Source organism: Borostomias antarcticus, assembly GCF_949987555.1.
Source record: "Borostomias antarcticus genome assembly, chromosome: 7".
Taxonomy (NCBI): domain Eukaryota; kingdom Metazoa; phylum Chordata; class Actinopteri; order Stomiiformes; family Stomiidae; genus Borostomias; species Borostomias antarcticus.
The window spans coordinates 5663723-5676027 of record NC_140240.1 but is presented as its reverse complement, the minus strand read 5'-3'; the positions used below and the strand labels follow the sequence as shown (position 1 = coordinate 5676027).

At 50.0% G+C, this 12305-nt stretch overlaps 1 protein-coding gene across 1 annotated transcript in view; it reads left to right on the top strand.

Moving 5' to 3' along the window:
* Nucleotides 1-12305, top strand: part of itpr1b (inositol 1,4,5-trisphosphate receptor, type 1b) — a gene marked incomplete at its 5' end in the record, with an annotated part of 80697 nt that overhangs the window by 37029 nt on the left and 31363 nt on the right. The window contains 4 exons of the mRNA XM_084441244.1: nt 3775-3810; nt 4741-4788; nt 5663-5796; nt 6455-6632. Of these exons, the coding sequence (XP_084297370.1) occupies nt 3775-3810; nt 4741-4788; nt 5663-5796; nt 6455-6632 (396 nt within the window). The remainder of the gene's footprint in view (nt 1-3774; nt 3811-4740; nt 4789-5662; nt 5797-6454; nt 6633-12305) is intronic.

Genomic DNA, 12305 nt, shown 5'->3' with positions numbered 1-12305 from the left:
GGCGTGTGCATGTGTGTTTGTGTGTGTGGCCTAGAGGAAGTGGGTACTAAAGATATCCTTCCTCCAGTCTGTGGTTGGCAGTGCCAAGTGGGAGGGTGTAGTATGGCACTACAGTTTGACGGATGATGGGTGCCAACAGACACCTCTCTTACCCAGAAGTGTTTATAGTTCCAGGAGGTTGCGTGACTTTATAAGTTCCCGTTGTGAATGTGAGAACACCACCAGTTTTTCACTCTCCATGCGTCCCTGTCAGACACAGCATAATGGTGCAAGATGCTGCTCAGCTAGTCTCATTGATAAAGCCTATAGAACACAAACAACAGAGCAACTGTTGTGATTAAGCATGCTTCAATCTAAATAAGCCCATGTCCTCGATTAAGAACCGGGTCAGGGTAGACAAACAAGGGAGTGGTAGAGGTTGATAAGGTAAACATGTCAGTTGGAGATAGAGAGACCGTTGGAAAGCGTCTCAGAACTGTTGCCAGGAGGTCACATGCTTTCAGAGCCTTTTTTCTGGCTCCCTCTCCCCCTCCTGTTATAGCCGTGGAAATCCCCCCGTCAAGCAGCCTGAACGGCCCCTCCTCATCCACACAAGAATGTACACACTCACCCCCCCCCCCCCCCCCCACACACACACACACACACGCCGCGCCCATGCCGTGCATGCCGCATGAACCTCGCCGGGCCCCCCAGCAGTACGCTATGTCCCGGCCTCCGGGGCCCCCGGAGTCCTCACATCCCCCCCAGCAGCAGCGGGGGGCCGGGGCAAGTCAGCAGAGGAGGCAGTGCTCCGCCGGGGGCCATTACGCAACAGCAGCGTTGAGCCCGCTGCTTCAACCCCCCCACCCCAACCCACCCCACATCGCACCACCGTCTCCCTGGAAATGGCCGCGCTCGTAACGTCGCCGTCTCTCTCTCGCCGAGCCTGCTCGCCAGAAGGCGTGCGTGCGTGCGTGCGTACGTGTGTGTGTGTGTGTGCGTGCGCGCGTGTGTGTGAGGAGGAGAGGGGATGGGAGGGGAGGGAGGTATAACGCTGTGGAGGTGATGTAACAGGGTCCCGCCGAGATAATATGGCTCTGGGACGCCGATATGCTGGTTGCCGGTGGGGGGGGGTTATATAACGGAGATGATTTCTATGCAGGGGAGAGCACGGCCGTCCGTGTGTCTGCCGCGTGCGCCTCCCTCCCTCTCTCCGCCTCGCCCCCGCGCAGCGTGGGCCAGCTGATCGCAATCACATCGTTATCCCGGAAGGACCGAGCGCGCGGCGGATTCTCATTCGCCCCGTCTGTCTCTCTCGCTCCCTCTTTCCCTCCGACGAGCCGCTGTCACGCCGATTTCTCTCTCTCTCTCTCTCTCTCTCTCTCTCTTTTCACCCCTCTCTCCCTCTCTTATCACCTCTGTCCGTGCTCCTTCCTCTCCTCTCCTCACTGCCTGTCTCCCGGCGTCGCTGTCGTCTGTCCTCTGTGCTCCTGTGTGTATGTGGAGGTGTGTGTCTGTGGGGTGGGGGGGACCCTGGCCTGCATCTCTTATTCCCTCCAACAGGGGGAGCTGTAGACATTACTGTGCACCATGCAGCACTGTCCCAGTTATCCCCCTCTGTACCTCCACGCTGCACGATTCTTGAGCCAGAACCAGCTCTCAGGCAGCGGTTACATAAGGGCTAGGGGCTCTTTTTTTTTTCTTTCCCCCGCCCGGATTTCAGGATCTCCACTGATGTGTGACCTTCAGCAGTAATTGCCAATAAAAGCGCAGCAGCACTGTTTACCGAGGGACGTCGGCAGACCCTCACCTCGCCCGGCCTGTAGGGCTGGGCCCCGAGCAGCATCGACAGGGAGCCAGGCTGGGGGGGCTGGGGGGGGGGTGGGTAGGGAGGTGTGCTGCAGACCTCATCTGTTTTCTGTTTCAAGCTTGCTACTGGTACAAAGTGTCATCGTGTCAGTCCTTCATCCCCCGTGTTTGTCTGTCTGCTGTTTCTCTCCGTAGTCATCTGTCTCTATGGCCCGGAACCTTCCATGGTGAAGGCCGATGATAGTCATTGTCACTAGGAGAGGGGCCCGATTATGTAATATTAACGGCCGACTGCCGGCGTGCTTCCGACACGGAACCCCCACAGATGGAGGCTCCGCTGTAAGACCAGAAACAGGTGGAAATTCCTCAGAGGAAACGGCTAATCTCGCTGTGGAGAAACGTGGTAGTAAGCCCCCTAAAAGGTGAACTCACGTTTGGCCCCGTCTCGTTCATATCGACTCCCTTCGCATGAACGACCCTGCATGCGCTGGTTTGCTCATAGTCCGCCTCCCTGGGTCCGGCCAGCTGTGTCCTGCGCCGCTGCCAGCTGATATGCCGTTGGCTCCATGGGAAAAGCATGGGCGACCCAGTGGCTGGAATCAATTAGGAGGCAGGCAACAGACGGTCAGATGGGGAACGCGATAACAACCGGGAGTCCGGGAGCGCAGCTGAAGTGCAGCTTGACAACGTCACAGTGACGTTGGAACTGTAACCGGATTAGAAGATGACCTTAAGTTTCTGTATCTCCCCCCCAGCCCAGAAACTTGGTCAGATGGGGAACGCAATAACAACCGGGAGTCCGGGAGCGCAGCTGAAGTGCAGCTTGACAACATCACAGTGACGTCGGAACTGTAACCGGATTAGAAGATGACCTTAAGTTTCTGTATCTCCCCCCCAGCCCAGAAACGTAAGGTCATCTTCTAAGGAATAAGAAGAATATTATTCTTCAACCGCTGCCTTTGTTTGTAGGCATTATCTCCTTTCCTGTGGAAATCAATGCGTTTACGTCAATAGTCAATAAGGGGAGATTCTTGTCTAGTCTCAATATTACTCAGACACAGCTTGACAGTGTTACTGAGCTATGGTGAACCCCTACTGTGGTGTACATCTGCCCTTTCACTTAGCACTGCTTCAGTCTCCCACATATAACCACAGGTATTTAAATGTCAGTCAAGAGTTTTGGTTTTGTTTGCTCTACTGGTATGGAGTCTTGAGTGTCAGCTGAGTTATTGTGTCATCCTGTGTGATTCTTCCATTGATGTTTGTTTGGATTTGCATGTGTTAGAGTGTATGCATGTACTGGCTGACCCATTGATAACACGCTGCTACTGTTCTATGATGTACCATATCTGCATGTCTGGTTTGCTTCAGAAAGGTCAGTTTGCCTTTCTTGTTTTAACAGCAGGCCATCAGTACTGTATATCCCAAATAACATTTCGTGTTAGCTAATAAACACCCATCCTCAAGTTCCTCAGATGAATGAATGATCCTCCCAGTAGCAGTGGAATTGCCCTCATTACATAGTCTTCCCTGTTCACTGCTAGGCTGATGAAGCTGACCAGGTGGCCTTTATTGTATAGTTAATGCATACCTACTGTACCATAGACCATGTTCTCTGGTCAGTTCCCGAAGGAGCATACCGTATAGGCCTATAGTGATTAGTAGCCTTGTGTAACCCAGACTTGTGCTCCAACATTAGCACTGCTTAAAACCATGCAGTCATTTAAGGATATGCTTGGCTTTGAGTCATGCCCTTTTATTTCTGTCGGGCACATGATGGGTCACCCGATGAGCCACAGCCAGTCCTTGGAGAAGCTGGTAGGACCCGGTTCCGCTAGCTCCCGCAGACAGGTGTCCCGAAAGATGCCTGTACTGTAGTCGGTGTGCCCAGAGAGGGAGCTGCTCTTTGGTGGGGGTCCTGATAGGCGCCAACATCACTAACGCTGCGTCTAAATGTTTCACTAACCCCTTTTTGTCTCCAATCAGCTGGCCCCTCCGCCTGAGCCTGAAGTCCCTGCAGAGGTGTGTTCAACACCCATATTGTCCCTCCCAGCTCCTATATGGGTCGTCGTAGATCGTTTGTCCATTACATTCGTTCTCGGTGTTAGTCACCAACTCATGTAGATGGAAAAATCCTTCCGCTCATCTTTCCTAATCCCGGTTCCTCTTACCAAAACACTGAATATTTCCCCTCGTGGACCTTTTGTTTTGCTGTGAACTGACCCTCGTTCATCCCACCTTACTGCACCGCCCTCCATTCATCCATCCCTCCTTCTCCTGCTATTCAACCCTTTGTACACCCTCCGTTTTTTTTATGAGTGAACTCCAGTTTCCTGACGGTCTTTGTAGCGGTTTTGCTGGTGATGCAGGCAGGGTGTTTTTCCACGGCAGATGGGAACACTGTGTCAGTAGCGCGCCGGTTCCATTATGTAACCTGGGTCGGCCTGCGTGTTTTCTCCCGTGGCTTGCGTTTCTCCCCTCTGGCAGCCTGTCACTCTGTTACGTAATTAACATGGTTTCATTTTCGCTGCGACTGCAAAGTAACGAGGGAGTCCGCTTGCACCGAGAGGTTTGTGGACTGAAACCGTCCAAACGCCAAGTCTGGGCAGGAAAGTCCAATTTTGACTGGATTTTGAAATGCAAACATATTGAGAGGGTATTTATTTATTCCAGCAAATCGGTTTTCATTTCGTTTTCAGACTTCTTTAATGGGTTCTTAAACCATTTCTCCTCCACTAAGCCTTGCATGATTATGTTCCTACCCTGCTCCCACCCCAACATTACAGCCACCCACTGTTAACAGCATGATGTAATTTGCCCCAGTTCCCTGCATGCTAAGAAAGTGACTAATTTGCACAGTATTAACATTAACACACCTCCCTTTTTGTTTTCTGTTTTGTTTTCCTAATTTATTTTTTATTATTTGCATCTGCTAACTCACCTCACCCTCAGGAGCTTGATCCCAACCAACCACAGAAGCAGCTGGAGGATCAGAGAAGGGTAGGTATAGTACAGCCTGGTCTGGACTGCCAGAGGGAGTCCCTGCCAAGCTCTCTCTCTCTCTCTCTCTCCCTCCCTCCCTCTCTCTCTCTCTCTCTCTCTCTCTCTCTCTCTGGGCCATGACCGGCTGCTCTGATGCGCTGGTGCACCCCCCCCCCCGTCCTTTCCTGGGGGTCACTCTCCCACTAAGCAGCCACTGGGCACAGGGGACCGGCGACTTGCGGGGGATGGCCCGTTCAGAGGCCCTGCATTCGGTCACCCAGCCGGTTCAGACCCACGCGGTGGCGAGGAGAAGAGAGCACACGGCCTCACATGACCGACTAGCATGGGGCAGCACGTGGACGTCACCAGTGCAGGGTCAAAGATGAGTCCACTTAGCGTGAGCGTGCATACTGTAGAGAGAGAGAGAGGGGTCAGATCGGTGGGGCAGATGAGCTCAGCAAGGCCCCGGGTCAAAGGTTGAATATGAGGAAGGTCCGGCTGGGTTTAACCCCGCTGCCTCTCTCAGAGGAACATCTCTTTAGGCTAGCAGCTCGGAGCAGGGGGGCAAAGTTCAGGATTGATCCTGCTCTGCTTTTCAACAAACAGATTTTTGGGAGAAATCCCAAATAAGCTGAATGTGTTTTTTTTTGTCAGTATTATCTCAGATGCCTATCTCTCTGCCTGTCTCCAACTTTCATGTCGCTGTTCTGTTATGTTTTGTCACAGTTGGCATACATCCATAATGTTGGTGGTTCACAAATATTCTCGACATGTCGGGTATATCCAAATAGCCCTGTTACCACTAAGGTGTCACAAGAACACGGATATCGGAGCTCCTTGTGTCGTGATAAGTGTGTGTGGAATCTGGACTGACGGCCCCTGTCTCCATCAGGGGGAAGCCCTGCGGCAGATTCTGGTGAATCGATACTACGGGAACTTCAAGATCGGAGGGAGGAGAGACAGCCTGACGACTTTCAGCAATGGCCCCCTCAGCCCCGGAGGACAAGGGAAGACTCCTGCAGGTGTGTGTGTGTGTGTGTGTGTGTGTACTGTATGTGCACGTGTGCATGTTTTTTGTGCCTTGTCTGTCCGTCTGAGTGTTCGTCGACCCAGACTGACGGACACGAGTCGGTGCCTCGGGGGATAAAAATACACTTGCCATTCGCTCGAACAGCAGGGATGAGTCACGGCTCTTTCCCAGCAGCCCCTGTTCACGTTCCTGGCCTCGTTCTCCTCTGAGCCCTCGGACCGCCAGACCCGGCCTCCCCCCCCCCCCCCCCCCCCCCTCCTCCAGCCTCAGGCGAGAGCCGACCGTGCTGTTGCCAGGCGACCGGCAGCGGCTCCCGATTAGAGAGGGCTGTGGACACACCTGCTCAGCCAGGCAGAGAGCTCCTCTGGGGGCCATTGTTCCACAGCTTCCTACAGCACCTGCCTGGGTGGCGGGGTGGACTGGAGGTGTGGAGGGGGTCTAGAAACAGACAGGAAACGCATTTCAGGGGAGGGTGACTGACGATCCCTATTATAGTGTCCAATACCCGGGCCCTGTCCATGAACCGCGTCCCCTCTTGAACCCTCACATTGTCATTCATATTTCACTCACTCATTCGAGGGCTTCCGGATAGCGGATCACGTCGGTGGCTCTGTGACAGACCTCTCTCTCCTCCTCTTCCCCAGTGGTGGTCAGCTCTGGCGTGGCGGGGAAAGGCGACATGACCCTGGCCGAGGTCCAGTGCCACCTGGACAGGGAGGGCGCCTCCGACCTGGTCATCGACCTCATCATGAACGCCACCAGCGACCGCATCTTCCAGGAGAGCATCCTGCTGGCCATCGCCCTGCTGGAGGGCGGGAACACGGTCATCCAGGTGAGGGAGTACGCCCAATGGGGGCAGGGCCAGGGGCAGGGTCAGGGGCAGGGTCAGGTCAACCAGAGCCTCGCGAGCAAAAGCCCCCAGGTTTGATGAATGTGACTGGATGGTTGGAATTTCAACAGGTGGATGTTATCTGTGCCTTTTTAAAGCTGCACATGTATTCATGGCATTGGAGCTATGCAAGCATCTGCCGAGGGCCAGTAAAATGGCCGGCTAAAAAAAGAATGAGCTTTTATTATTACCGAGACAGTTTTCTTAAGTGTTCATTCAAATTGAAGCAAACAGTGACTGGAAAAACACAGAGCAGATGAGAAGACTGTGTGAACGCTCACGCCCCGCCTGTCCCAGTTCCTTTCACTGTTCCCAGGTGTGAGAGAAGGAGAGGGGTGGGGGTTATGGGGGGGGGGGGGGGGGGGTGGAGCGAGAACCAGTCCAGTCACGTGTCCGCCGTCTGCAGCCAGCCACATCACACGCCATCGCCCCTCCCCGACAGCCAGCCAGCCCGGGGGTTGCTACGGCAACGCAGCACTTTGCTAACCCCTTGGCGAGGTTGAGAGCGGGACGGGGTGAGGAGGAGGAGGAGGGAGAGAACGGCATGGGCTGATTGTAGGGCAATTACATGTGTAAGCGTGTGATTGTGTGTGATCGTGTTTTGCACAAAAAGGTCCGTTTCTTAATGGCCTGGTGTTTGCCCTACCTGGGCAGTCCTGGGGTGGAGAGGAGCACACACATGACTGCTGTTACACAAGATCTCGCCTGGGTGAACATGCCCGAGGGCAGTGAGCCTCCAAATCTACCTCCGGGGCTTTTGGACGGGTTCAGGCTGTGCTGGGGGACAGAGGGTACAGAGGGGCCCCAAGGTGACACAGAGCCTCCCGTATCCCCTGGGGTCACCTTTCGAGATGGCCACAGCCCACCACTCCCTCCCCACCTCTGTTCGGTATTACACAAGAGCAGCGTCGGGAGTAACTAGGTTACAAAGGAACTAGTAACTCCACTACTTTTGGCAGCAACTAGTAATGTAACTTGTTACTCTTCCAAATTAGTAACACAGTTACAGTTACCAAATTTTAAATGGGCTAGTTACTAGTTAATTTGGCGTTGTGAAATGGACAGCCACGACAACTGCAGACAACAGATTTCCTGTATGTTCTAACGTCACCCGAGCTTAAGGGGTGGCACCTTGAGGTACTGTAGCACCATGAATTACTCAATCTCTAGCCTACAGAGAAGTGTAGTCCATGTGCAGGTGTGAGAACTTTATCCACATCAAAGAATAGTAATTATAATCTTTACAAGCACCTAGTAAAACCACTTCACGCTTCTACAAAGAGAATCTAAATCTAAAGACCCGACTCAATTACCTTTGAAAGCAGTAACTAGTAACGGTAATTTTCGGTAACTTGCCCAACACTGCACAAGAGGCATGAGCTCCGGTGTGCTGAATCCAGCATAAACACTGTGGGTTTCATGGGTGTGCCTTCTCTTTGCACCCTGGTCACTAGTTGGTAATGTTTGCAAAGTCATGTGTTTGTTCGGTGGTGGCCCAGCCCGGGTGTTGATGCCAAGTCTGCAGTTTCTCACAAGTGTGTGTGTGTGCGTGTGTGTGCGTGTGTGTGCGTGTGTGTGCGTGTGTGTGCGTGTGTGTGCGTGTGTGTGCGTGTGTGTGTGCGTGTGTGTGTGTGCGTGCGTGCGTGTGTGTGTGTGTGTGTGTGTGTTTGAGCGGGGAAACCACCTCTATTACTCATATTTCTCTTCTGTGAAGGAACTGTTCATTAGAGGGCCGAGCACGAACGTGCGACAGTGACGGATGTCACTGGGAAAAGAGAGAGGAATTTTTCACATTCACATTTGTCACATTCTACTGGTTACACTAGTAGCTTCTAGTTTGTCCTGCTTCTGAATATTATTGTCCAATCAGCGTCAAGTGGTGTTCTGTGGAGAGCCGCCCCTTTTGATTGCAGTCTTGTTGAAAATTGTCCAGCTTGTTCTGACAGACTTATGTAAAATATTTTATTTCGTATTATAGGCCCTGTAATGTATCTCTATGGGTTCTGGAGGTGCAGCACTAACGTGTTTATGTCATACAGTACATACAATAACACAGCTCGCTCCAAGCTAGAGTCATATTCAACATGGCTAGCTTTAAAGTCGCACTGAAATGAAAAAAGCATTCTGTCCCATTTTGGTTCACATAATTGGTCATAGTGTTCACCTATTCAACGATGTATGCCAAAAAAATTACAAAATTCTACTTTTGTTGTCATCTTATATCAAAGTATATAATTTCTTACTTCCTGGAAAACGGTAGGTCACGTGCAATGACGACAACAGGTACCTTAGATTTTAGGCCAATAATCTCACGACATTTACCCATCAATCAACGCTATCCATCTATCAAATCTGTCTAAAGTTCTTAAAACCCGTCCACTTGTCAATGTTCCAATCAAATTCCTCTAAACATATGTCCCACCCTCATAGCTTGTTTGTGTCGGAAATACGTCAAACTAGGGAAGTTGGATGATCTCAAATGTCCGTTTCAGTGCGACTTTAAGAGCAACTCAAACTCAATTCAGTCATTAATTATTTGGATTAAATGCTTAAATCACATGTGTAGGCCTTTTAAGAAATCACCGTCAATGTAGCCGTTTCCTATATTGCGGAAAAACAACTTGCATGGACAACTAGCTACTGTACAGGCAGGTTATTCACATGCGTCAATTACAGCCTACCTCTGACAGTGCCTGACCAAATGTAGCAGTAGGCTATGTCAAATCAAATGAAATAGAAAGATAAAAGTAGCCTACACAAAAAATACTCCCCACTTTTAGATGTAAATGTAATAAGTAGCCTAAATAGTTTCATCCATTGCACATTATCAGCCCCAGTGTCACTGCTCTTTATTCAAGATTTCCTACACCTAAATAAAATGTAGGCCTACTGTATGTGATAACTGAGAGTGAGAGTCAGTTTATTTTTAATTAATGTAAAGTAGTTGCCTTAACATCCAAAGGTGTCTTTGAGGGTGAACTGATGAATGTCAACCCATATTGTTGATGATCACTGTGAAATTTTCCTTCGTTTTTCATTCATATTCATTCATTGTAGATGAATTGCCCCTCCTGGGAGATTTGGCAGCCACCGCCACTGACGTGCGAGGCACCCTATTTTAATTGGTAGTTTTCTTATTATTTTTCCACAATGGAAGTCTTTGGCAGCACCTACAATACAGTATATCCGACTGGTCTCTTATAAACTTGGCAGAATGGTAGAGGCTTGTGCTTGGAACACTTGGAAGTCTTGGAACACATCTGACACCGAATGAAATTGCGAACTTTGAACAGGCATGCTCTTTAACCTATAGAGTCATGGAACTTTGCATACTGATGTCTCTCCTCATGGAAATAATTTTCCGCCATTTTTAATATTTCAAACGCTTAAAATCTATCTCCTCCTAGTATGTTTCACCAATCTGCATGAACCTGGGTTCACACAATATAGGGACCAATATCTAAAGTTACATTTCGGCAAAGGTTTGAAAAGTAAAAAGACAGAGCCACTATCCGCTAATGAAAATTGCTGAGGGCGTGGCTTTTCACATTATGACTTCTGAACGATTTGATAGAACACCACAAGACTTTGTAAGTATATCACCGCCCATAAAGGGAGGATAAAGCTCCATTATTGGCCCAATCAAATAAAATTGGGGAGCTAGAGAGCTAATTTCCGGTATAGGCCTAACCACCATGCCGTTTTTTCTGAAACTTTGTACAGTGGTAGAGGGCCATGCCTAATGGTCACGGGAGAAAGAGGAAGTTGATTGGCCATAGGGTGGCGCTATAACAACCTAAAATTCTTAAAAGTAGATAAAACACAATCTATTGCTGTAGCACCCTGTGGCCAAATGGGGTTATTGCTTGTAAGGGTAGGTCATGGCCTGCTCTGCAACTGAGTAATTGGACTCGAAATCGCCAGATTTTTATGTAGATATAAGCACCCGTTGTGTTTTTATGGCATTTTCATTGACATTTTCATTGGCCACATAGCTCAAAAGTGGCCATGGCATGTTTCGCTTTTTGCCTTTGAGGCGTTCGTTGCGCTTGCCCCCCGTTATTGCTGCTGGCAGCTACATTTTATTTTATTTTATTTTTTCCAAGCTTAGTTTTGTCCACGAATGACAAGAACAATTTCTTCCCAATCCGTAACATTATGCCACCCCATGTCGGAAAACCTGCTTCTGGCAGGAAGTTACACGTCAGCCACTATCCGCTCATAGAAGGAAAGTGTGTTATTGGGTGTGGAGCTCATAATTCCCATCAGCTCTATTCTTCTCTATTGAGGGAGACAAGTGAGCTTTGTAGCAGGATCACGTATGGTGCTGAGTGAATCGAAGACGTATCAGCAGACGCATCACATTTCTCCCTCTTACATAACTGCAGGCCTGCTGGCCCTCTTCTGGGACAGAGGGGCTCTTGTTGTCGAAATGAAAAACAGGACAAAAACATAGCCCCAGAGTTCCCCTTGGACTTTGTTTGTTTTTCCAGGTAATCCATTGGCGTAGCTACGCCAACAGGATTAAATAACGATGGGTAATGAAGGGACAGGCTGGATGTGCCAGGGAGCGTTGGTGAGAAAGATAAGTTTGTTATTGAACACAGAGACAAGTGAGCCAGGTCACAGTCCTCCTCTCCAGTCCCCTCTCTCCTCCTCTCTCCTCTCCTCTCCTCTCCTCTCCTCTCCTCTCCTCTCCTCTCCTCTCCTCTCCTCTCCTCTCCTCTCCTCTCCTCTCCTCTCCTCTCCTCTCCTCTCCTCTCCTTGGCTAATGAAGCTGGAATTAGGTTCCATATCACTTAAGATCCACTTGAATTCCCTTTTCTTTCTATATATTTTTTGAAGTAGTCCCACTCTTTGTGAACACAAGATATTCTGCTAGACTGAATTACAGTAGCCTTGTCTTAGGCTCCCCAGTCTCTGGAACACTGTGACCAAACACACAAAGAAAAGCTTCATGATGGAAAAAAAACGAAACAAAGTTCCTTTATGTTTTTAGGCATCCGTACACAACGTACTGTACCTGCTTCTAAGCAAACAGGCCGAAGCTCTGAGCAAGTCTTCAGAAACAACAGGATGTTCCTGATGATGTCACCTGTGTGGAAACGCTCCAGCGGCATTACCAGTGCGACTCTGGTAACTCAGCTTAGTGGGAAGAGCCAATCGGTTGCCTCTGTCTGCCTGCTAGCGTTCCTGGCAGCTTTTCAGCCAGTGGCGCCGGTGCCCACGCTGTTGGCCAGCGCACCACTGGCAGTGGGTAAAGTGGGCTGACATCAGACTCTTGTATGGAAGCATAACTTAATTCCTGGCTCTGATTCGACAGCGCTCCGCCCTTTATCCGGTGCGTGTGACGCATGCTAGAGATTTCCCTTGAAGACGGTCCAATCGATGCTCATTGTGCTCCTTGGAATCAGAACTCTTCAAAAACAAAAGCTTTTTATATCGGGCCAGCTACGCCTGGCTGCCTCTGGTTTCAAGAAGGCGGTCAGGGTCAGTTTTTTGGGAAACTTTAACCAGTACCAGAAAGGTTGAGAGGGAGAAGGATCTGATTTGATCAGGTTACCTGGAAATCATTCACTTGCTGTCAGATTTTTACTGCACACTCCCCGGACAGGA